This window comes from Nuphar pumila, chromosome 17, assembly GCF_984573655.1.
Source record: "Nuphar pumila chromosome 17, dmNupPumi1.hap1.1, whole genome shotgun sequence".
Lineage (NCBI taxonomy): Eukaryota > Viridiplantae > Streptophyta > Magnoliopsida > Nymphaeales > Nymphaeaceae > Nuphar > Nuphar pumila.
This window is the reverse complement of record NC_143265.1, coordinates 80,088,926-80,115,097: the sequence shown is the minus strand read 5'-3', so window position 1 is coordinate 80,115,097 and position 26,172 is coordinate 80,088,926. Positions and strand designations below refer to the sequence as shown.

Below are 26,172 nucleotides of genomic sequence, written 5' to 3'. Positions count from 1 at the left end.
GTTCAGCCATCGACCGCCATTTAGTTGCGCCAGATCTCTCTCTCTGTGCGTCTCGTAATTTCTTGGCGTCAGAAAATTTCGTTCTCCCTCTTTCCGGCGGTGCCAAGAGATCGGATCTCCGTCGCCGTTCATCGCGTTGATCAGCGGAGGATTCCTGGGGGACGAGGGTTTTAGGAGGGATCCGTAGCGCATTTCCCCGTTCGGATCGATTGGAAGGTGGAATGAAGTGAGGAAGGTTTCCAGCATTCTTCTTCGCCTTCTCGTCGTCGCCAATGATGGAGTGGATCACTCTGCAACATTTGGATCTCCGCCATGTCGACCGCGGACGGAAGGCGTTGCAGCCCCACGCCGCGGCGTTCCATCCGAACCAGGCGATCGTCGCCGTCGCCGTCGGGAATTACATCGTCGGTGAGCTCCTCCCTCTTTTCGAATTCCAAATTTCCGAAGTCCGACATGCCTTTTGTAGATTTCGATTTATTTTCTCGTGTTTTTTCAGCTTTCGCGGATTATTCCCTCGACGAGCGTTAATTGTTCCGTTGTATTCCGGAAACCCTAGCGGGAAGAAAATTGTAGAGCATGATTCGAACTTGATCTTGTTTTGCTTCGATCTGGGATTGGGGGAAATTATGTGATATTTGTTTAGTGTGAGAGCATTGCTTTTTCAGTATTTTCATTCCTTCTCGCGGTGGAATTTGGTTTGCTTTTGATTTTCGGTTAATTCACGGTGATGCGTGTTTTGTGTAGGAGTTGTCGATTGATTGTCGTTTTTCACTGTTTGTTAAATTAACCTTAGGGCTTCGATTTGCAGCGCTTTTGCATGTCGTGTTCTTGTTACGCCTTTAACTCCTTGGATTGAAAGCATTAGCAATCGTTAGGCTCCTTGCAAGCAAGGAGCAAAAAGAGTAGAAGCAGAACACTAGGATTACTAATGTATCCATACTACAATAGTTCAGAATAACTATGGTATGGATTCCATTGCCCATCCTGGGTGTTTTCCCTGACCAATGAGCGGTGAGGGAAACAATTATGTCAATCATAAAATTCTGGTTTGGAATGGATATGCCTGATGGTGCTAGTACATTGGGAAAGAATGGAATGCTGGCCAGAATAGTGTACGTAATGTTGAATTGCTGAAACTGGCATTATGAGTCCTTTGCCGCCATTGTTGAACACAGATCATGGAATTCAAGAGTCTTCTAAGCTGGAGTATTGTCAATGCCAAGTATGGCAATTGAAGGAAATGCAAGTGTTTTCGGAAATTTTAAAATACTAATAGATCTATACTTGGCAGTGGCACATCAAAAGTTCTAATGCGACTTTGTAGGACAGTCTGAAGTCCATTTTCCAGAGCATATGACCTTGATGATCATGAACCCAAATTCTGCCAACGATTTTGTCCATCTGTCTTGTTACTTATGTGGTTGGAAAATTTGTGTCCTTTGTTCTTGGACTGGCATTGTCAGGTAACAACATGCCACATGTTATGTGCTTATCATGAAGCTTGGTAGCAATGTTTAGACATGTCATAATTTAGTTCTGCTTTGTGCTTTGAACAGCGCTTCTGCTAGCATAGAATAAGGAACTTAGGTGAGGTCGTTGTACTTGTCTACTATTAGCTCCTCTTTCTTTTGTAAGCCATAAATGCATCCCTTAGGAAGGCTTACCAGCAAAATTTGACAACTCTTGAAAACTTGCAATTATGACACATCTTTCTTCAAAGATACTCTTTGAAGAAAGAGCAGGAAGCCTACCAACAACTAGGCTTTATAGGAAGCTAAATTGTAGTGACCTCGATGGTTGTTGTAAAGATTGTGAAGGAGGGGCGTGGATTGAGATGTAAGTTTTTTTCAGGTTCATATTGCGACGAGTTAGAAGTGACTAAGAGATGTTTAAGAAGTGAACCGCAAACATTTCTAGAATTCAGATGGGCTGTTCTTGCATTTTTTTGTCAGATGGAAAGAGATCAGATCTCTAAAGATCCTATTTTTAAGACCATTTGCTAATGTTTGCTAGCCTTAATATTTTATATGGATTCCTATGTTTGAGATGGATCATCAGGCTTCCTTGTTGTTGTGTAAGTAACAGATAGGGTGGATCAGTGTTTCTTCTTTGAGGTTGCTAATTTTTATGTTTTGATTTGTTGCCTTGTCCACCACCTTAATTTAGTTTATAGTCGTTCAAATATGTTCTCTGTATCTTTAATTTTAAGCTTCTTTCAGCACACCACATGCTTTTAGTACAGATTCAGGTACATGGAGTTACATGTTTATGATTTCATGAAATAGCATAGTTTGTGTTCTTTATTGTCAATTCTCTTTTTTTCTTCCCATTCATCACTCACTAATAGAGCTTATGTTTGATCTTCAGAATTTGATGCTCTTACTGGATCCAAAATTTCATCTATTGATATTGGTGCACCTGTTGTCAGGATGCTGTATAGTCCGACCAGTGGACATACAGTGATTGCTGTTCTTGAGGTGTGCATCGCAGAAAGCTTTGTTATCTTTTTTGCATGATAGGCCATGTAAATTCTCTCTTTATGACACTTCTTTTGTGGTAGATATACCAGAAACTGATGAATTTACACTAACATGGCTTTTTTAAAGAAGAGTACAAGTCGTATATGGTGAAAATCTATAGCTTTCAACAGATCTAGCCAATTTAGGACTGTTTGGAACATATTTTACAGATCCTAGCTGAAAAAGTACATATCATTGATGAACATGACAATGTTGTGTCTCTCACGTGCAACACAGTAATGAAAGAGGGAAGAGAGTAAAGAAATATAAGAGTGGTTGCTACAATTTGAGGTGAAGGCAGCCTCCGTATTTTAAACAGCGACTTTCATTAGCATTCCACCCTGTTTTCATTACAAGAAAGACTGTTTATTTGGACACTCTCCCTAAACAGACCCGAATCCTACCTAATATTCAATCCATCAATCCCCAAATATGTGGACCTGTTATTTCAAAGAAACCCAAACCCAGTGCCTACTTACGATATCCTGACCCTCGTCATAGGGCAGGGTTGTAAATTTGTAATAGTTCCCTTCCCCTTAAAGGAGTGCCTTGTCCTCAAGGTGTGGTAGCATCGGCATGGCAAGCAATGGAGGTAATTGTCTCATGGTCGTTCGAGGTCCCAAACCTTATGTGCTTGTCTAGTCAAATGCAATCGTAAAGAAGTTTGATTTTTATCTTTGTCATCATCAGCTGCAACATTGAATCTCAGCAAAGGATTATAAATCTTGGCAAGTTTGATAGTAAAGGTCATAGCACCCATAGTTAATGGGCAGTCTAGATCTGCTGCTGTACATCATGTTTGACCTAACCCACTAATTCTGCTGTTTGGATGGCTATTACTTGCCAAGGTGTTGGTGGAAGTAAAGCACCTACAGTAATCAGGATTCCCAACAAGTTACAGCCAATCCCACATAGATTTCTCAAAAAAAAAACACATGAATATTTCTTAAGAATTCCACTACAGTCATAGCATCTTCCAAACAGTTCTTCATCAATACATTGGCAGCAATTTCAACGTCTTTGTCAACCTCCATACTCCATAGCAATAATCCCTACTTCAGCAGCACCATGCGCAGGTGGATGCTTCTCTTGAATTTGCTGTATAACATGCTTGACATCAACAATCACATCACTCCAACTCTTGAATTCTAGAAACTTCACCAACTTTCTCAGACCACCTTGCATTGATTTTCCGACCAGCACTCTATTTAGCCCTTTACATGTACTCAAAACACTACAAAGGACATCAGATCTGCTGTTCTGCATTCATTCCCTGAGCATTCATCAGGTTGATAACTTCAACATTCTTGGGCTGCAAAGCCTGTACCTGTTGCTGCAGCACCGTTCACAGTTATTGTTTCAATAATGGCCAGCAGATCTGCAATTGACATGTCTCGTGTGCCGTTACAGCAGACTGCATTTGAGTGGTTGATATTAACCCCTTAATTGTCAAAGGCGGCGGGCCCTATATTGCCACCTAGGCTGAGACTTTTTTTTTTGAAGATTTGTTTTTTTGAAGACATATCATTTGTTTTCTTCTTCCAGGAGGAGAGGAAGAAGAAGAAGAAACATAAGACATGTTATTTATCTATTGCTTGTATTATGTCTATTGTTGAGAAGAAAGACATTATTTGTCTATTGTTTGTATTATGTCTATTGTTGTTGTTAATTTTTCAGTATACGTGATTTTATCTTTTGTTGTATTGTTCATTCACATTGTTAGTTGTATGGTTTGTTTATTCAATTGTTAATTTTTTCTGAATTTGTTTGAGCAGGTTAAGGTTATGTGATATAATTGTTTTAAGTGTTCAACGACATATTAATTGTCTATTGCTTATTATTGATTGATTTTATGTTGTATACATGTTTCTTATTATGTTTTTTATGTTTTTTTTTTTTTAATTTTTTTATTTATTTTGGATACCGCCTAGGCCCTGCCTAGGCCTTTTTAGGGGCTCATCGCCTAGGCTCTGCCTAGTGCCTATGACAACTAAGATTATCCCTAAGGTGATGTCCTTCTTTGGTGTCTGGTTGCTAACAAGCCATGTGTCACCCACTATGCTACATGCTGCATGTCTGTCTACATGGTTTGCTGCTACCATTTCCTCCTTTCCAACTCTTCTCACCAAGTTGATGATCTGAAAACCAAGAGCATGCTGGTATGATACTAGCAAAAGTGTTTTGATTCCACCTTGCAATTACTCTTAACCCAGTCTGACTTCTTCTATTCTTATTAATTTTTTTAGCTCACACTTTCCATGTAGAGGCTACTCTACACTTAGTGTTTGCAAGCGAACTAAAGTATTTGATCCCATACTTGGGTGAACTAAAGAAAATTTTGATATGACGCAGATTACCTGAGAAGCATCATCATCATTGCAATACATGATAGGTGTCCTTGTTATTAGCATGCACTCATTGTATGATACACCAGGGCACCCTGAATGTTCACTATTATCCTGTAATGCTGTATTGGCTGCCTCAGCAATATCAATGCCCATTTTGATGCTTGTCTCAAGCACAACATACCTGCTGTCAAGTAACTTTTGACTTTGCAGAGTCATACTTCACATCTCTTCTTATCCATTGCAACATGTTTCCTAGACTCTGATAACAACTTGGATACACTGAGTTCCACTGTGGAACACTTTCATGAAACTGTGCTTTAGGCTATGTCACCTGTGTACGGGTTGTAAAGAATCCTTGCAAACAATCAAGTTTTCAATTAACTTGATACTTCAAATACTCAAGACACAAAATAAATGCACAATGTTTATAAGCTTTACACCACAAAAGAAGTGCAATAAATGCATAGTGTTTATAAGTTTTACACCACAAAAGAAATGCAATAAATGCACAATATTCATAAGCTTAAGGAGGCAACTCCTTACTGTAATACTATTACATCAATGGGCTCACATAGCCCTTATTTATAAGCACACTTAAAGAGTCGTTGGGCTATTCCCAACGGCTCTTAATAGAGACGTTGGGAATCAGCCCAACGTCTATCTTTTAAACTGTGCTCACGGTTGTACACTGGCTGACTGTGTACAAAAATATTACATAAAAAGAAAAAAAGAAAAAATAAAAAAATTACAAAAATAAGAAAAAATAAAAAGGAGAAATATATATTATATATATAAGTAGATGGATACATGTAGATATATATGAAATATATATATGTATATGTATCTTCTTTTATATATATAAAATATATATAGAAAATACATTGTCTTTTGAATTACAATTTAACACCCCCCCTTAAACTTAGGGCAAGATGACCGAAAGTTTGCCAAGGAGGAAATTGAATCGCGGAGCACACAAAGCTTTGGTGAAGATTTCTGCCAACTGATATTCTGAAGTTACATATGGAAGATCTATAACTCCTTTCAGATACGCTTCCCGAACATAGTGACAATCTATCTTAATGTGTTTAGTCCGCTCATGAAAAATATGATTTTTGGCAATATATATTACATTTTTGTTATCACAGCATAGCTTGGTGAGCCCTTCTATTGAGATCCCCATGTCTTCTAATAGCTGATGAATCCATACAATTTCCATGGTAGTAGTCGCCATTGCACGATATTCAACTTCTGTTGAGGATAAAGACACTTTTTGCTGCTTCTTACATCTTAATGAAATCAGCGAGTTTCTTAAAAACACACAAAAACCAGTGGTGGAATGACAGTTATTTGGGTCACCTCCCCAGTTAGAGTCAATATAAGTAATTAATTTTAATTCAAAAGAAGATGATAAGAATACTCCCTTGTTTAGTGTGCCCTTTATGTATCTCATAATCCACAAGATGACACTCATGTGAACTGATGTTGGTGCATGTTGGAACTAGGGGTGACAAAATCTGACACGACCCGCCAACCTCTTCTTAGCCAGGTTCGGGTTTGGCTTAAACAGGTTCGTGTCTTAAACAGGTCGACCTGCCTAACCCGTTTATTAAACGGGTCGGGTTCGTGTTAGGGGTATGCCAACCCGACTGACCCGTTTAATAAACGGGTTAGGCGGGCGGGTCAACCCGTTTATCCGAACCCGACCCGCCAACCCGTTTACCCGACCCTGACTTGCCCGCCAACTTGTTTACCCGTTTACTCGAACCCGACCCGCCAACCCGTTTATTAAATGGGTTAACCGTGTCGTGTCGTGTCGGATTACCCGTTTAATAAATAGGTCGGGTTCGTGTTTGCCACAGCCGACCCGTTTAATAAACGGGTCAGGTTCGTGTTGAGGTATGCTGACTCGCCAACCCGCCGACCCGACCCGATTGCCACCCCTAGTTGGAATTGACTTGCAGTATGAATTGCATGAGAGATATCTGGTCTAGTAATACTCAGATACATAAAAAATCTCACAAGTTGTCTGTAGGGCGTGGGATCAGAGAGAGAAATACCATCATCAATATTCATTTTGGCTCTTACTATAGCAGGAGTTTCACAAACCTTATCATCCGTAATACCTGACCTGTCAATAATCTCAGAGGCAAGCTTAGTTTGAGATAAAAAATATCCTCTATGAGAGTATGCTACTTCAATACCCAAAAAATAAGTTAGAAATCCCAAATCAGACATTTCAAACCTATCTTTCAAAATTGATTTTATGCTTTTAACCCCTTTGGAATCACTTCCGGTTATAAGCATATCATCCACATATAGGAGTAGAATGACAATCTCTGCATTGGTTTTTCTAACAAATAAGGCAGTGTCAGTGAAAAGGAAGAAAAATCATTTTCTAACATTACAGAGTTAAATCTATCATACCAAGTCTTGGGGGCTTGTTTTAAACCATAAAGTGCTTTTCGAATGGGAAACACTTTCCCTTTGCGAGTCTCCATTCCTGGTGGAGCATCCATATATACTTCTTCGTTCAGATCACCATTTAGGAAGACGTTTTTAACATCCATTTGATAGATGTTCCATTTGTTGATTGAGGCAACAATATTGAGACATCGAACAGTGATCATTCGGGGCAAAAGTTTTTTCATAGTCAATCCCGCATTCTTGACTACATCCCTTTGCAACTAATCGAGCCTTATATCTCTCCAAAGATCAATCGCTCTTAGTTTTTACCTTAAATACTCATCTACACCTTATTGCTTTCTTACCCTTAGGAAGATCTTGGAACTCCCAAGTCTTTGTCCGGTTCAGAGCTGAAAGCTCACATTCCATTGCTTTCAACCATTCATCATTCTTTTTGGCTTCTTCGAAGTTTCTGGGTTTTATATAGGAATAAATGACACTAAGGCACACTCTATGTTTAGGAGTAAACGAGTCATATGAAATAAACCTAGAAGGCATCTTTCTACTTCTCTAAGTTGTTCGTAGGTTTTCATCATTTGTTGAATTGGAACCATAAGGTTCACTGAATTTTTCAATTGCACTCCTAAAACTGTTTCTATCTCTATGGGTATATGTTATAGGATCTCTCAATGCTCCTTCATTTCTAAGTTGGGAGATAGGTGGATGGGAAGATCCATCTTCTTTATCATTGACGTCATTATGAATGAAATCATCATCATCATCACTATCATCATCATGTGCTAACATTTCAAATAAAAAAGAGTAATCCATGTTTTCTTTAAAGGGTTCACTCCTTTCAAAACCATTAATATTTTTCAGAAAACTCATATTTCTGGAAACATATAGCTTGTCATTCTTAATATCATAACAACAAAACCCTTTTTGGGTTTCGGAATATCCAAGAAAAGCGCAAACAATGGCTTTTGGTGAAAGTTTGTCGTTCTTGTCAGTAAAAACGAAGCATTTACAACCGAAAATTCTCAACCGACTATAGTCGGGGTTCTTTGGTATACAATTTTTCAAAAGGCGAGATATTGCTCAAGTTTTTAAAAGGTAGCCGATTTGTCAGATAAACAGATGCTAAAGCCGCTTCAACCCAAAAACCTTTTGGAATGTTTTGAGAAACAAGTAATGTCCGGGTTGTCTCTATTATATGTCTATGCTTCCTTTCAGCTAATCCATTTTATTGAGGGGTTTTCGGACAAGATCTTTGGTGAAGAATACCATGACTTTCAAGATAATTTTTGAATTCACTTGAAAGGTATTCTCCACCAGAGTCAGTTCTAAAAATTTTTAGGTTCCCATTAAATTGATTTTTAATCATCATATGATAGGTTTTAAAAATCGAGAAAACTTCATATTTGTGTTTAAGAAAATAAATCCAACAATATCTCGTATAGTCGTCAACAAAAATGACATAATATGAAAAGCCTCATTTTGATAGGACGGGTGCCGGTCCCCATACATCCGAATGGATAATTTCAAAAGGTCTTGTTGTAAACATAGATCTTTGACAAAAAGGCAATTTTTTCATTTTTCCAAGAATACAGTCGTTACAAGTGAAATCACTTTTACATAGACTTTTAACAAAAGGTAAATGAGAAATTTTTGCAATATTTGGATGTCCAAGTCTCTTGTGCCACACATTAATATCCTTTTGTTGGACAACATTACAAAACAGGTTCTTTGGAATTTGAAGAGAATCGACATAGTATAGATCGCCGTTCCTAGAGCCTTCCCCAATCAATTTCTCGAACCAGCGATCCTGTATCCAACATTTGTTAGATGAAAACTTCATATCACACCCATGATCCGAGAGTTGAGAAACATAAAACAAATTTAAGTTTAATTTGAGTATAAATCTGATTTTTGGAATAAAGAACCCTTGTTTTTCAAAATTTCCTATTCCTTTTACTTCAAGAGATGTTCCATCCGAGGTTGAAACAAAAGATGAAGAGAAATTCTTTGAGTATTCGGAAAAAGAACTAAAACTTGAGGTCACGTGAAAAGAAGCACCCGAATCTAAAAGCCAAGAAGTCTCACCGGGAGGAGAATAAGTTGACATGGCGGCTCCGGAAATAACCTCTTTTAGAAGAGGTTGAAGTGCATCCACGATTTGTTGCAATGAGAGAGCTCTATTTCAAGATGACGATCACTCTTCCTTTTGAGGTTGGGATGTAGTAGCCATAGCAAGTAACTTTTTCCACTTTGGGCAAATAGGCTTGATATGTCTCGGTTCCTTACAAAAATGGCATAAAAGCTTGCTATAATCCTTCTCCCCTCCTTGACCACTTGAGTTTTGATTCTTAAAGTGAGGAGGCTTGTAGGTCCTTAAGTTGCTCTCCGGTCTTGAGACAACATTAACTCCTTCATTTTCTTCATTATTAGAAGGTGTAGCTAGAACACTTGGGTTGTTCTTGCTTATACCCATACGAGTCTCTTCCCTACTTAGTTTAATAATTAGTTTAGTAATTACATCTTCAAGAGAGGGGAAAGTGAAGGCAGATAAAAGAGAAGATCGAATTTGTTCGAATTCAGGCCTAAGTCCATTCAAAAAATTAAAAAATCTATCTTCTTTCAATTGTTTATGACGAAGCTCTATTGCTTCTCCACCCCACTTGGGTTCGAGCATAGCAAGTTCATCCCAAATAGAAGAGAGTTCGGCAAAATACTCTCCTATAATCATCTCTCCTTGACAAAGAATTAACGCTCTCTTTTGGAGGTAATATTTATGGGACAAGTTCCTAGAGGTGTACATCTTCTCAAGGTACTCCCACGTTTGAGAAGCCTTCTTAAACTTGATAATATTGGCGTTAATTCTTGTTTCTACGGATGAGAAAATACATGAGAGGATTTTAAAATTCGTCATCTCCCCTTCTTCATGCTTTTTGGTGTAGTCTTCAAGAGCCTTGACTCTTTCTTCGCCTTCAAGGTTTTTTATTTCTCCTTTCTCCATCAAGGTTATCTTTGGCTCCGGTTCAGGAATCGAGTCTTGTACATAACCTCAAAGCCCTTTTCCTTTAATATGAGACTTCATGTTTTCGGCCCAAACGTGATAGTTGAACCCATTGAGTCTGAAGCCGAGAGAAAATGAGTCTTTTTCACCCATTAGAGAGAAGAGACGATGAAAAAAATACGTACCACAAAAGATTTTTAGACCTTTCTTGATAGAAGAGTTCTAAAATATTGGATGAACAATAGGATCCACTCCAATCACCAAAAAATCGAGGGCACACTTTTCGAGGCACCCGAAAAAGTGAGAATCTACACGATCTTTCTTTCTCCAACCTTCTCTGATAGCATGTAAAGAATCCTTGCAAACAATCAAGTTTTCAAATAACTTGATACTTCAAGCACTCGAGACACAAAATAAATGCACAGTGTTTATAAGCTTTACACCACAAAAGAAGTGCAATAAATGCACAATGTTTATAAGCTTTACCCCACAAAAGAAGTGCAATAAATGCACAATATTCATAAGCTTAAGGAGGCAACTCCTTATATCAATGGGCTCACATAGCCCTTATTTATAAGCACACTTAAAGAGTCGTTGGGCTATTCCCAACAACTCTTAATAGAGACGTTGGGAATCAGCCCAACGTCTATCTTTTAAACTGTGCTCACTGTTGTACACTGTACACAGTCAGTGTACAGAAATATTACATAAAAAGAAAAAATAAGAAATGAAAAAATTACAAAAATAAGAAAAAATAAAAAGAAGAAATTACAATCATATTAAAAAAGATGAATATGCGTAAATGTAGAAATAACTAAAATACCCCTACAGCTAATGCAAGAAAGAAATATTATATATATAAGTAGATGGATACATGTACATATATATGAAATATATATATGTATATGTATCTTCTTTTATATATATAAAATATATATAGAAAATACATTGTCTTTTGAATTACAATTTAACACGGGTACGGGGTACGACACAACAATTCCAAAAAATGTGGGTACGGGGACATGACTATATATATATTTAATATCATATAAATACAAAATAAATTCAAAATAAACTGAATATAATCTAAATATATATGCTATATCTAAAATATATATGATATACTGAAAATATAAAGTCATAAACTGAAAATATAATTATAAATTGAATACAAACTTATATGTATGAAGGGTAAAATGGCATGTCCAGGTGTCGACGCATGTCGACACAGGAACACACGTGTCAACACGGGTATGGAGGGCAAAATGGAGTGTTCATGTGACACATGCCTTAGGGTCCCATTGCAAGGACGTTGAACAATTTCAATTTTCCTGGTGGAATTAGGAGTGAACCTGCACCATCTCTCTGACCTCCATCCTTTGTGTGCAGTGATCAGTTTCAACCTTGATGCTAGATGAGGTTCCCAATCACACAATTGGGGCTCCCAAACTAACCACAAAGCATCACTACATAGGCATTGAAGCACTAACTCGACAATGAATGGTTCTCCACTAGTCATTATTTGGTTCAGGAACATCTTCAAAGCTTGATTCATGTGTTTGAAGCACCGATGCTCCTCACCCCTATCCTCAAGAGAGATACTCGCATACAAATCAAATAGGAACAAGCTATTGAGAGTCTATGTAATATAGTGTAGCATAAAGTTATGTAGAGTAACTTTATTAGGCTACTATGTACATACCCTATAAAGAAGGGCGTATACTAGTCTTTTCAGCCCTTTTCTTTTTTGATGCACTCAAGGGGGTCGACTCTTTAGATGTATTAAGCTTCTCATTCACGATAAGCAAAGTGAAGAACTTTTGTTCTCTCCTTTTATGTTGAGCCTCCTCTAACTCTAACCTCTCTCCCTCTTATTTCTTTGGATATCTAACATGGTATTACAACTAGAGTGTGCAGGGAAGATGAGGCTTTGAATCTGGAAGGAGGAGGCAAGCTCGGTATAGTCTGATGTCATTCTTGGGGGAACAACTGGTTTGTTCAGACCAGGGTTACCAAAATCACCATAGTATATGGGGAAGAGCACTTCCTCGAAGCGCGTTTCAGAATCGCAAAACGTGCGGGGAAGTACTAAAAAAAATTGGGAAGTGTGCTTTCCCTTATTTTTTTATTTTTTCTTACTTTTTTCTCTTTTTTCACTTTCCCCTCGCTTCCTAGGTCGCTTCCGGTTTGCTTCCTAGGTCACTTTTAAGACGATTCTTGATTCTCTTTTAAGTCGTCCTGCGCTTCCCGCTTCCTAAAATTTTGTAAGTGCCTCACTTTTTGCTTTTGCTTCCCGAATCGCTTCCCCCCCCTGATTGACAACTCTGGTTCATACCAGTTTTGGTTAGTTTTGCTTCTTCACTTGGGTAGGGTTTGATTTTAGATGTTCTACAAATCAAACCCCATTAGATTTGGACTTATTTTGGATTTTTAGTGATTTTTCTAAGATTTTTTGGAATTCTTGAAATTTCAATACAGATCAAAGAATCTGTATTTTTAGTGATTTTTACCAAGAATTGCCATGAACATTTCAAAATTTCATGAGGCCAAAGAATCTTGGACATATCTCAGGCAAGTCTGTAGACAAGAGAACTGAACAAAACATTATCAACTACTCAAGAGTTGAAAAGTATGCTCTAAGGAAACAAATCAATTGAAGAATTTTACTTTGACATGCAGAGGATCTGTGATGTTCTTGCACTGATGAGAGACAAAAGAAATGTGAGAAGTGTACAAAATGTGTCTTACACTTTATGTCAAACTTGTTTGGGGCTAGGGATGGCAATGGACCGGGGCAGAAGCCGGGGGACAAGGTCTCCACCCCTGCCCAGTCTCAAAATTCTGCCCTCCATCCCCGCCTCCATCTTCGTTTCATGTCCTCCATCCCCGGTCCAAATGGGGCGAGGCGGGGCCCCGTTTTCCCCGGTCCACTGCCATCCTTAAAGGTATTTTAGTTATTTTACTAATGAGGATCGGGGGCAGGACGGGGGAAAGTGTAAGTCCACCCCCGCCTCCATCCCCACACAGGTTTTGATTTTAACCTCCATCCCCATTTTATGTCCTCCATCCCCGATCCAAACGGGTCAAGGCCCCGTTTTTCATCGGTCAACTGCCATCCCTATTTGGGGCTTTTGGATCAACGCAGGGAGATTGACAAAGCCATCGAGTTTCTCATGGCTCTTAGACCATAATTTGATGGGACAAGGAGTGCCATCTTGCATCGTTCTCACTTATCATCTATGACCCAAGGCATTGCTGAGTTAATTGCGGAAGAAACTCAGATAAAGTCTCTTGGATTATTCTCTTCTAGGGATAATGTCATGGCTATATCCAGGCATATGAGTGGCAGAATGAGTATGAGTGGAAGAGGTGGTGGTAGGACTGGGGGACGAGAGGAGATGGGATTTGGTGGAAGAGGTGACCTTAGTTTTGTTTAGTGTTACTATTTTAAAGGTTTTGGTCATATGATGAATTGCTGTCCATTCTTAGGAAAATGAAAGGTGGTGCATATGAAACTTCGGTTGAGAGTGAGGGTGTAATGCCCAAGGAGTAACAATCAGGTGGTTCTTCATCAGTTGGCGGTGAAGTGGTGGGTAGTAGGCAACTTTAGAGACTAGAGCATGTTCAGCAGGAGATGTCAACAGGAGATTCAACATCAGATCCAACAATTGCAGTTTCTTGCTCAGTCAACCGTTGACCCTTCTACCTCTACCACTCCTGTCTTCTCCTCTAGTACTGCGTTTTCAGGTATCTCAGGTTCTTCCTTTGGTTGGATAATAGACTTTGGGGCGTTATGTCATATGACACCTCATGAGTCTATCTTAGCTAACTATCGTCCCTATCGTGACATTTTTCGCACTGCAGATGGTTCTTCTATGTCTGTCTCAAAAGTAGGTTCAATTACTTGTGACTCTTATCCTGGTAGTAAATTTAATCTTTGTCAAGTTTATTATGTTCCATCTTTTGTTATGAATCTTATTTCTATGGGTTAGATTACCAAACTTAACTGTAATGTTATCTTCTCTTTTGGTTGTGTTGTACATGATCAATTGTCAGGGAAGAAGATTGAGATTGGCACCAGAGACAGACACATATTTCCTGCTCTAGGTTGCAGAGTTTAGTGTCTTCGGGAAGTTTTGAAAAATCCAAGCTAGTTGTGTCAAATCATATTAAAGATTATGTGAGTTGTGGATAAAGATTGTGTGAGTTGTAGATTGACTAAAAATCATGCTCTACCATTCAAGTCTAGTGATAGGGAATCAGAAAGTTCTTTTAATTTGGTACATTCAGATGTATGAGGTCTTTTTCCTGTTGTGTCAAAAGGAGGATCATCCTATTTTGCGACTTTTATATATGATTTTACAATGTTTACTTGGATATACTTTATGAAAAATAGAAGTAATCTTTTTGAAATTTTAAAGGGCTTTTGTGCCATGGTTGAAAATCAATTTTTAGCTAAGATTAAAAACTCTGCGTACTGCTTTTGGTGGTGAATACATTAGTTATGTGCAGTGTTGTTAAAAACGCGCCTCAAGGCGCAAAAAGCGCGCCTCGCCTCGAGGCGAGGCCCTTTTCGCCTTGAGGCGCACTTAAAAAGCGCAACAGCCTCAAGGCGTACGCCTCATGCGCCTTGAGGCGTACGCCTTGAGGCGAGGCGTGCCTCAAAGTGAGGCGCGCATTAAACATCGGATGGCCCGGACCCGAGTTCGGCCCGGATCCGGGCCCGTATTCTCGAAAAATCTAGAACCTGTGTCTTTAAAAAAGACACTGGCGCTTCGGGGCGAGGGAAAGCCTTCGCCCCTTCTCTCTCCACTCCGTCCCCTCTCGTCCACCGCCACTACTCGCCGCCGGCCACCACTCGCCGCCGGCCACCACTCGCCGATCATCGCCTCTGCTGAGTAGGGATCGTAACCAATCGAATGATGAGAAGAATGGGTTTCTCTGTTGGAATCCCTCTGGTACTGGGACTCCCCTTCTTCCCTTTCTTCTATTATCTGAAGGTTGTGCAGAAGTTGGATGTGCCCACGTGGTTGCCCTTCACCGTCTCCTTTTTCTTCTTTGGTTCTGCTCTGTTGGGGGTGAGTTATGGGATTGTGTCCTCTAGTTGGGACCCTTTGAGGGAAGGGTCCCTTTTGGGATGGAACGAAGCTCAGAGGAACTGGCCCGTTTTCTGGCAGTCGCTGTGGGGAAGATCAGAGAAGAAGTAGTGGCGCTCCAATATGTATTTTTTATTGTGTAGTTCCAACTCTTGTGAGAGAAACCGCAGGCAAAGTGTTGCGAGTTGTTCCTATAAATTCTTTGTTTTGCTGCTTACCTTATTATTGGTTTTCACCTATCTGAGATACGCTATTTACGATATTTTGAAAGAATATATGTTGAAAAAAACGATATTTACGATACATCTCTTATTTGAAAGTACCACCTTTTTATCACCCATAGATCTGGAAAGAATGACACATGATCATCAGTCACCAACACTTGATCCTTGGCCAAGCAAGCATTCTGATCATCCGATCTATGTTGGAATTCATCCCATTTTTTATGGACTTCATCTAATTCCTTGCTGAGCAATTCCTCAAACCACGTGTAATTAGTGTCTACCGTGCCAGGAAATGATGAAACCTCCACCATCTCTGCTGCCAATTCCACACTAGTGCATGCCAACTACTACAGTCACTGATAGCTCCATCTCATCAATGTCAGCGAGTACCTCATCAAGATCTCTTGATGCATCCTTTGACAACTCTCAACTTTGTGTCTAACTTCACAAAGTTGTAGAGATGGTCAACCATTTTGAGGATGGCTTCAACCTCCTCAATCTGCACATTCGATTAAGTCATCATTGTCCCCATCTCACACAATCGCATGTCCATCTTAAGGAATTAAGGTCATGTATCTCCATTTTCTATTCAAGCTATGCTCAAAATCGCCAAGATCACAGCTCTTATACTAGATGTTGTGTCTCTCACATGCAACACAATACTCAAAGATCGATGAAAGTAAAGAAATAGAAAATATGTTCCCTCAATTCAGGGAGAAGGTGGCCTCCACACCCTAAAGAGCAACTTTCATTAACATTCAATCTCCTTTTCATTACAAAAAAAGACTATTTATATAGACACTCTCCTTAGATGGAACTGTATCCTACCTAATATTTGGTCCATTGCTACCCAAATATATGGGCATGTTATCTTAATACATCAATTTCAAAGAAGTCCAAACCAGAGTTGCCGAGGAAGCGTGAGCGGGAAGTGATACGGGAAGCGGGAAGCGAGGCACTTCTAAAATTTTAGGAAGCGGAAAGCGCATGACGACTTATGAGCGAACCAAGAAGCGTCTCGGAAGCGACCTAGGAAGCGAAGAAGGAAGCGACATAGGATTCGAGTGAGAAGCGAAAGGGAAGCGAAAATGTAATTATAATATTATATATTTTTATTTTATCAAAAAATAAGATTTATGTCATCATTAACAAAATAAAACATGTATCTAAGACAATAAATAATATAAGTTGTAATTATCTAACAAATGCATCATATTGCAACTGTCAAGCATTTAAAAAATCATACATCAAGAAAAGATCATAATTCGCATTCTTGTTACAAGCATTTAACAAATGCATGCAAGCACTAAATATTACATTAAGAAAACAATTAAATTTGATTAAAAAGTGTATCTTTTTCAACGAAAGAATTAAATGGCTTGTTATTTGATGTTGTGAGTGTTGTAAATCTTGTCATCTCTGCAACATAGAAAATGAGAAATCAATAAACTCAAAGATTACATAGAGATATGATTAAATTTTTAAGTTATAAATTTCTAAACTGTAAATTATAAGCTACAAAGTTCTAAACTCTAAACTTAAAATTAACATAATCCACTACTTCACTTCATCATGCAAGATTCAAAATAAAAGTACATATCAAACCAACAAAATATTACAAGACCATGACAAAAAAGTAATATAAAAGTTTTTAAGTTGGACTACTCCAACTACATCATCAAAAAAATAATTAATAATTCAAGAGTTCATTAATATGTCATCTTTCTCTTCCCCTTCAAGTCAGCAATAGATCGTGAACTTTCTGCATCATTACATGTTTCTTGTCCTCCACGACCATGTCTTATGCTCCTTCCTTTATTTCTTATAATGAATACGTTAAAAAATTAAAATGCTAAAAAACCATAATTTAAAATATAAAAAACACAATATCAATATACCTTGCCTAGGTCTCCTGCTAAAGAAACAATCAATCCGACCTTGAGGAACTGATGGTCGCTCTTGTATATCTGCAATTCTATTAGCTCTGTCGGATTGATTTGTATCCTCTTTAACTTCATTTGTACGTATGATTATTGGAGGTAATAGAGCTCTTGTTTGTGCATTTTTGGGTTTGGATTTGAAAACAATGCTTGATTGTTGTGCACTATTATCCAAATCTCTCCAACACATGTCCTCTAATCTCAACGTTAGGAAGTTCTGGATTGATATCCCATTTTTGACTAGGTCCTTCTTTGTAGCGATTGTTGCACATTTTTATAGCAAGAATATAAAATATGAATGATAATAAATAATCAATGATAGAAAAAAAGAAAAAAAATGCAAAAACAAAAGTACAACATAATTTAATCATACCTGTCAATCAATCAAAGATTGAAATGAATATACACTAAGGTATCAACAGGATCTTCATTGAGCCTATTTCTTTTAACATTGTGAATATAATTCTAAGTGCTCAAAGATGTGCTAATAGGTTGAGATAAAACTTTAATGGCTAATGTTCTCAACTCAGGTGTATCACCACTATAAAAACGCCACCAATTAAACACCGACATTGTAGGATTCAATGCATCTATTCTTGCTGCATTTCGGCTAAATCTTTCACTTCTTGATACAAAAGCCATAAGTTGTGACCTATAAAGTGTAGATAGCTCTTCATTTTCAACCGATATCACTTCAAGCGCGAGCATTGCACCGTCTAAGGTATTATTATCCTTTTCTGCAAAAAAATGTTTAATAACTATAACAAGAAAATGCAAATGAAATAATAAAATAATTAAATCATTAAACTATAAACTTTATTAAATAGATAAAATAAAATTTTTATCAGGAGAAACTCGTTTGACCCCTCCTGCTGTTAGGATCTTAAGATACTCTGACTCGTAATATTTTGGAGTAAGCATGTGGGCTAGACTATGGAGATGCACATTCATTCTATCCCATCTATTTGAGACAATCTTATGAATCTTTTCATACAAATCTGGTTGTCCTTTTAGATTGTCTTTGATTTCTCCCAACATATTATCCATGCCTTCATACACTTTACCAATTATAGGGCCTTCCTGATCACAAAATTTAATCATCTTATATATGAGTTTTGTAATCAATAATGCTAAACGTACAAAATTCCAATATTCTTCGTCAAGAACAATTATTTTTTTCATAGTTTCATCCGTGCATGACTGCTTCCACTCGCTCCATCTATCTGAAATTACTGTGAGTCTCATGCTCTCCCTCACATCAAGCAAGCGCTTCAAAGTAGTATAATGTGAAGCTAACCTTGATTTTGCAATCTTTATTAACTCTAATTTTTCATTGTTTCTAAAGATTGCTAGTGCCTTTGAATGATTTGTAATATACTTCACAATTTCTTTACTCTGCAAATATGTTTTTCCCAACCAATGAAACTCATGTGCCAAATCCTTAAAAATCAAATTGTGTGCACAACACAAGGTGACAAAAAATATACTTATACAACAACAACAACAACTACGCCTTCATCCCAAAACAATTGGGGTCAGCGATATGAACCAAAAAAGAAATTCATTTTGGGTCTTCCACATGAATCCTTTTCCTCCAATCATTTCTATCCAACGCCATGTCCTCGGTGAGGTTCAAAGCATTCATATCCTTTCCTATCATCTCCATCCAAGTCTTCCTAGGCCTACCCCGACCTCTTTGTCCCTGCTAACTTGTAATTTGCAGGGACAAAGAGGTCTGTAATTACGTTTATTTTAATTATACGTTTATTTTAATTCTTCACCTGCTAACTTGTAATTTGCTGCATTGTCTGTAATTACTTGCACTACATTAGAAGGCCCCACAAGTCTAAATTCCGTCTTAAAAAACTCGGCAATGTTTGCAGCTGACTGTTGCACATTAGAAAAATCGCTTGTATATAAGAACATCGAGCCAAAACAGTTTGAGGCAAGTATATTTATCAAGTGTTTGTTCTTGATATTTGTCCAACCGTCGGAGACAATGAAAACTCCAAACTCCTCAAACTTTTTCTCGAAATTAATTTAACTCTCTGTGAACACACTCTTTCTCACTGTCAAGCAACGTTGTTTGCGCTTTTTCATATGATGGGGGTTTATATTCAGACACTTTATTAACTACAGATATCATTTTTTTCCAATATGGTGATCGAAGCACATTAAAAGGTATGCCATTTGCACACAAAAATTTGATAATTTTGTGATATACATCATCTCTTTCTACCTTTTTAAAGGTATCACGAATATCAATTGTTTTTCGGGTTCCACTAGATGATGTAGTCATACTAGTAGGCTTCTTTGGATTATCAATTTTTGATCTCCTCAACTCAAATGCACTTGATGAAACCTCCACTTTGCGAACTTGCCTCTTAATCTTTTTTGCCAATTCTGCATTTTTTGCAACTACAGGGCAAAAGGCAATCCCAACACTTTGTCCCTTTGAAGATCCCATGAGATGTGCAAAAACTCGAGTATATGACTCATGATAAATATTTTTTCAGTGCCTGCACATAAAAACCTGGGTTCTACCTTGCTTTCTTTGCCCACTCTTCTTTTGTTTCAATACATGACGCCATAGCACTGTTGTTTTATGCATGCTAGGTGGTTCATCATCTTGGTCATCTTCAGAATAGTAGTCATCCAAGTCATATTCTTCTTCATCTTCCTCATCAAAACAAATTTCATTTTTGTCCTCAAACTGATATGGACAATCAGAAGACCTCTTGGTCTTGCCCTTTCTTGCATTGTCCTTCCCAACACCACTAGACGATTCATGCTCCAAATTGTACAAAAAATCATCATTGTCATCATAATTATCGTGATCATAGCTTGTGATGGCCATTAATGAAGCAAAGAACATGCAAATATACCTGCATCATAAAAATATAGGAATCATTTTAGAACACTTTAAAAAAACTATTATTAATAACAAAAGATGGAGAGTGGAATGCAGAAACAAAGGAAAAAAAAGAGACCCAAAGTGAACCATGAACGTCCCTTGCAATCGAATTCCCATAAAATACCGTGGGGTTTACTAAACAACTTCAGTGTCAGCACACATAAACTAATCATGCTCATTTCTGTAAATAATCTAGACAATATGTATCACACAGCTTCACAGTCACAATCTAAATTTCAGAATTGTGAAACCAATCTGATTTCCTTTTTCTAATAGCATTAACACCCGTAATGAATACAGAGGAAAGCATCAAGCCTTAAAATTCAAGTTTAATTAAACTAAATCTCAAACAAACATGACAATTGAAAGTTGAAAGTTGAAACACCACAAATTTAATTTAAACCAGGAAATCACAAATAGGTAGAAGCCTGATAAATCCAATCTAAAAAGAACTGCAGACTATAGTTCTATTTATTCTTATCAGAAATTTTGGTTTAATGCCCATCAAATCAAATTTAACGAATCAGTACATGAATCAGCCAAGAGTCCAAGACTCAATGCATATAGCAAAATTTGTGTATAAAACCCATAAGGTTATATATATGATTCTTAAAAACCTGTCCGTAATAAACATCGGAACACAAGCATTGATCAATCAATTTAACTACAATCAGTGTGAAGCTGTGAACCCATTTTAGAAGGATGCATATTAAAAATCTATAACAACAATCAATTTATTTCAAACAGAAACAATCTTGATCATTCGTGAACCTAGTACAAGAAATAAGCAGATCAACATTTAAACCAACATATCTAATTTAAACAGAATTAAAATCTCAGCAAAAGTCCTTAAAAGAAATTAGATCTTTTTATGTTCATCTAAAACTAAAACCCAAATCAGAAAACTGATACTCGAATCAGCAAAGACAGTCAGTGTTCCGCCCGTATCACAGGGGGTGTACCAACATATCTATGGTAACTGCGCTCGCTGATTCCACGTATCACAGTCTAATATTTTTTTATCGTCTGAACAACCAAGAATAGTCGGTGAGAGAGGAGAGCGAAGAGGTCGCCAGACGTCAGTGGATGAGAGAGGAGAACATACCTGAACAAAGACATTGCCAACGTCGCTCGAGTAGGTCTTCGGTCGTCCGATGTCAACAAAGTCGTCGGTCGTCGGAGGTCGCCAGTTGTCGGTGGCCGAAAATGAGAGAGAGAGAGAGAGAGAGAGAGAGAGAGAGAGAGAGAGAGGAGTCGGGTGAAAAACAAAACCCTAAGCCTTCTTTATTAAGTTTTCACGATTTTTTTAAAATGTCCGTTTTGCCCTTATTCAGATTTTTTTTTAGTTTCTTGTTTTTCACGTGTTAATTTCGTTTTTAAAAAGGGTAAAAAAGATATTTCATAAATGTGTCCCCCTTTCAAGGGGGACACGTCCCCCTTTAAAGGGAAACACATACCCCTTTAAAGGGGGACGCATTTCTCTTTAAAGGGGGACGTGTTTCCCTTTAAAGGGGGGCACATTTCTTCTTTTTTACGTGCACTTCTCAGTGTTTCGCGCTTCCGAAGCGCGTCTCGGGGAAGCGCACTTCCCCTTATGCATGTGCGTTTCCGGTAATTCTGGTCCAAACCCAATGCCTACTTACACTTCTTTGTGGTAGATATACCAGAAACAGATGAATTTACATTAACATGGCTTTTTGCAAGAAGCGGACAAGTCTAATATGGTGAAAATCGGTCTATAGCTTCCAACAGCTCTAGCCAATTTAGGACTGTTTGGAACATATTTTACAGATCCTAGCTGTAAAACTACATACGATTGATGAAGATTACAAAAATTGAGAACTTGAAGTTATTTTCTGTAAATTTTATAATAAACATATTAAAATACGAAAATGGAAAAGTTGCTTTTGGAAATCCATTGGAAAGCCCAACCCTTCAATTTTCTACAAACATAAATCCTGTTATAGAAAGAAAAAAACTTGAAATGCTCTATTTTAATCATAAAAGAAGAGCGAAGAAAAGAGAATTAGTGTCAGGACTGATCGTCTCACTAGGCTTATTGAAGAGTCCACCTGCTTATCCCGTACCTGTACCTTTGGACATAGGAGCAAAATGAAATCATCATAATGCTTTCATCAGTGAAACATTGGATTTTCATTGCTTACTTTTTACTCTGCATATCATTTCTTTGAATTTGTTCGGGTTGTTACATGATTTGGTTCCTAAGGTTTATTTGATAAACAAAAACGACAGTTTTGAGTTACATTCATATTTTTATAATAAGTTGTTAAGGGATGCACTGGTGCTTCTTGATTCCTTGATGATAGTCTCAGCATTTCCCTGTGAGGACTGTATAATACGACCGTTGCTGATTTGCAGTATTTAATTCAACAATTCTGTGGAATTCTGCTTTTCTCATTATTTTCGCGTAAACTTTGTTGCTCTTTTTTTTTGTGTTTTTCTCTATATCTATGGTAACTCATGATGCTTTTTTTTCTTGTATATATGTATATATTTTCTAGCTCTTGGTTTTATGCCAAAAAATGATTAGGTATTGCTTTTTTTTATCTTATAGTATGGTTCCATATCTGGTTTATAGGATTGCACCATCCGTTCTTGCGATTTTGACAATGAGCAGACTGCTGTCTTACATTCCCCTGAGAAGAGGACTGAACAAATTGCTCCTGATACTGAAGTCCATATAGCATTGACTCCTCTTCAACCCATTGTTTTTTTTGGGTTTCATAGAAGGATGAGCGTAACAGGTAATTATCTGCTCTCTTGTCTATGAGGCAGGCAATCTAGCATGTGTTTTCCCAAAACTTGGTTTTCTGAAACTCGTTCTGTGTGAACTGCGTAAAGTTGTTGGCACTGTCGAAGGTGGAAGGGCCCCAACCAAGATAAAGACAGATCTTAAGAAACCTATTGTTAACCTTGCTTGTCATCCACGTCTTCCCCTACTGGTATTGTGCTCATGTTTTTTGTTTGTTCTATTCAGTTCCTTCAAGATTTCTCAGTGCTTTTCTGCCATTGAGTGTTTGCATTATTGATTTTGACAACTTTTCTCATTTTTGCTAAAGTATGTAGCATATGCAGAGGGCTTGATACGAGCATACAATATACACACTTATGCTGTTCATTACACATTACTACGTAAGATATCTATCTTGTGTAAAATTTAAAATTGTTTTCAAATTTGCTTAATTTGCAGTCCTTTTCTTTTTATTAGTAAGCGAACCCATAGTGGTTTTTAACAAATTTTGTTTTATGGCTCTGATTTTAGTTGATAATACCATTAAGTTGATCGGAGCTGGTGCATTTGCGTTTCATCCAACATTGGAGTGGATATTTATTGGTGATCGTCGAGGTGCACTTTTGGCATGGGATGTGTCAACAGAAAGACCAAACATGATAGGAATGTGAGTGATCTGAATAATCACGATACCTGTTCCTTCTACCACTAGAAAGCAGGAACATAATATTAGTTTGAGTTGTGTCTTTTTTGTGGTTGTTGTTGTTGATACTTTTATTATGATTCTTCATTTCTAGTGATCATTTGTAATGTTAAATTAATTTTTATGTAACATGGGTACTTCTGAAAGGCTGCCGTACCCATCTCAACATGGCTACTGATACTGGTACTTCAGCGCTAGGGGCCAGACCGGTTTTGGATCTGACCTGATGCAAACCCAAACCTTTACCTGTTATGTGAGATCATTTGCATCCATTTTTAAGGTGCAAATTCATCCATACTTGTATGATTGATATGCACTTGCACACACATTATACATGCATACTTTTCCAAGAAAAAAAGCCATATATATACCTATCTATGTATGTATAGCTGTATCCCCATACCCATAATTTTATAAATTGGAAAGGTAGACCTTATTCCTAGCAGCCATGGGATAAAAACATAAGGAAATGAAGAAAGGGGAATAGGAGGAGAGTAGAAGGCTAAAGCATACAACAACAACAACAACAACAACAACAACAACTACAACTACGCCTTCATCCCAAAACAATTGGGGTCGGCGATATGAACCAAAAAAGAAAATCATTATGGGTCTTCCACATGAATCCTTCTCCTCCAATCATTTCTATCCAATGCCATGTCCTCGGTGAGGTCCAAAGCATTCATATCCTTTCCTATCATCTCCATCCAAGTCTTCTTAGGCCTATCCCGACCTCTTTTAACTAATATATTTTCCCATTTCTCCATCCTTCTAACTGGAGCATCATTAGGCCTTCGCCGAATATGTCCAAACCACCGTAAACGATTCTCTCATCTTATTTTCAATGGATGCAACGCCTACCTTCTTACGTATCTCCTTGTTTCAAATCTTATCTTTTATTGTATTTCCACACATCCATCTAAGCATACGCATCTCAACTACACTCATTTTTTGAATACATGCCTAGAATAAATGAAGAGGGGGGGAATCTACCTTGTTTGATGACATGGGAAATAAGAGGATGAGGAAACTGTACATGTGAAATAAAGAAAATAAATAGGGGAAAAGGAAATAATGAAGGAGCAAAAATAATGAACTCAACCAAGTAAAAGTGAATTGGATAGAAAAGTAATAGAATAAAAGGAAGAAACAGACAGGAAGTGAAAGATAAACAAAGGCGAGGGTAAAGAAGGAAGAAGAAAGAAGAAAGAAGAAAGAAGAAAGAAGAAAGAAGCACCACACATCCGATCAAACATAAAAAAATACAATTTTAGAGTTGATACACGTTATTTCACATGTACTAACCCATTAGGGAAGATAAAAAGTTTATGTATATATATTTTTATCAATACCAAATGGAAGAGGGTTGCGGTAGGCCTGTGACAGCCAGCATAAAAACTTAGTCATACCCTATGAATATGAACCAATATGAGAATTTCATTAGGGCGTTCCCTACTGAGCGACGCGCTGTACTCTATAGGCCTGAAGGCAGTGATAAATGGGCAAGGGTTGCTAGGTCGTCGCCCGGAAGCGACGCGTCACACCGGCGCCCGGGTGTGGTGTCAAATAGGCAAGGGTTCCCTCACTTTGTTGGACAGGTGGGGGTAAAGAAGTTAGTCCAAGACCATAAAATTAAGTTAGCCACTTGGAACATAGGGTCTTTAACTGACAAGTTGGTAGAGTCAGTAGATGTTATGTGTAGGAGAAAGATTGATATTTTATGTCTACAAGAGACCAAATGGGTAGGTGAGAAAGCAAAAGTGATAGAACCTTGGAGATATAAGATTTGGTATACAGGAATAAATAGGAATAGGAATAGGAATGGAGTAGGGATTGTTATGAGTCGTGAGTTTATAGATAATGTAGTTGAGGTTCGTAGGAAGGGTGGTAGGATTTTACTTATTAAATTAGTATTAGGTACGGATATTATTAATATTATTAGTGTTTATACACCTCAAGTAGGTTTAGATGATTCCATTAAGCATCAATTTTGGCAAGATTTAGATGGAGTAGTACAAGAGATATCTTATGGAGAAAGGCTTTTCATCGGCGGTGATCTTAACGAGCATGTAGGCATTAGTAGGGATGGATTTGAGAGTATCCATGGAGGCTATGGTATAGGAGAAAGAAACGAAAATGAAGAAAGGATTTTAGATTTTGGTTTGTCCTATGATATGAGCTTTACCAAAACTTGGTTTAGGAAGAGGGAGTCTCACCTAGTAACATTTAAAAGTGGGGTTAATACGAGTTAGATAGA

The 26,172-nt window shown here is 37.8% G+C and overlaps 1 protein-coding gene across 1 annotated transcript in view; it reads left to right on the top strand.

Moving 5' to 3' along the window:
- The window catches only part of LOC149812417 (Transducin/WD40 repeat-like superfamily protein), a 106,566-nt gene continuing 80,394 nt past the window's right edge, over window positions 1-26,172 (top strand). The window contains exons 1-6 of the mRNA XM_089993698.1: window positions 1-408; window positions 2,368-2,477; window positions 23,060-23,225; window positions 23,323-23,423; window positions 23,541-23,613; window positions 23,744-23,879. Coding sequence (XP_089849824.1) covers window positions 273-408; window positions 2,368-2,477; window positions 23,060-23,225; window positions 23,323-23,423; window positions 23,541-23,613; window positions 23,744-23,879 — 722 coding nt within the window. The 5' untranslated portion in view covers window positions 1-272. The remainder of the gene's footprint in view (window positions 409-2,367; window positions 2,478-23,059; window positions 23,226-23,322; window positions 23,424-23,540; window positions 23,614-23,743; window positions 23,880-26,172) is intronic.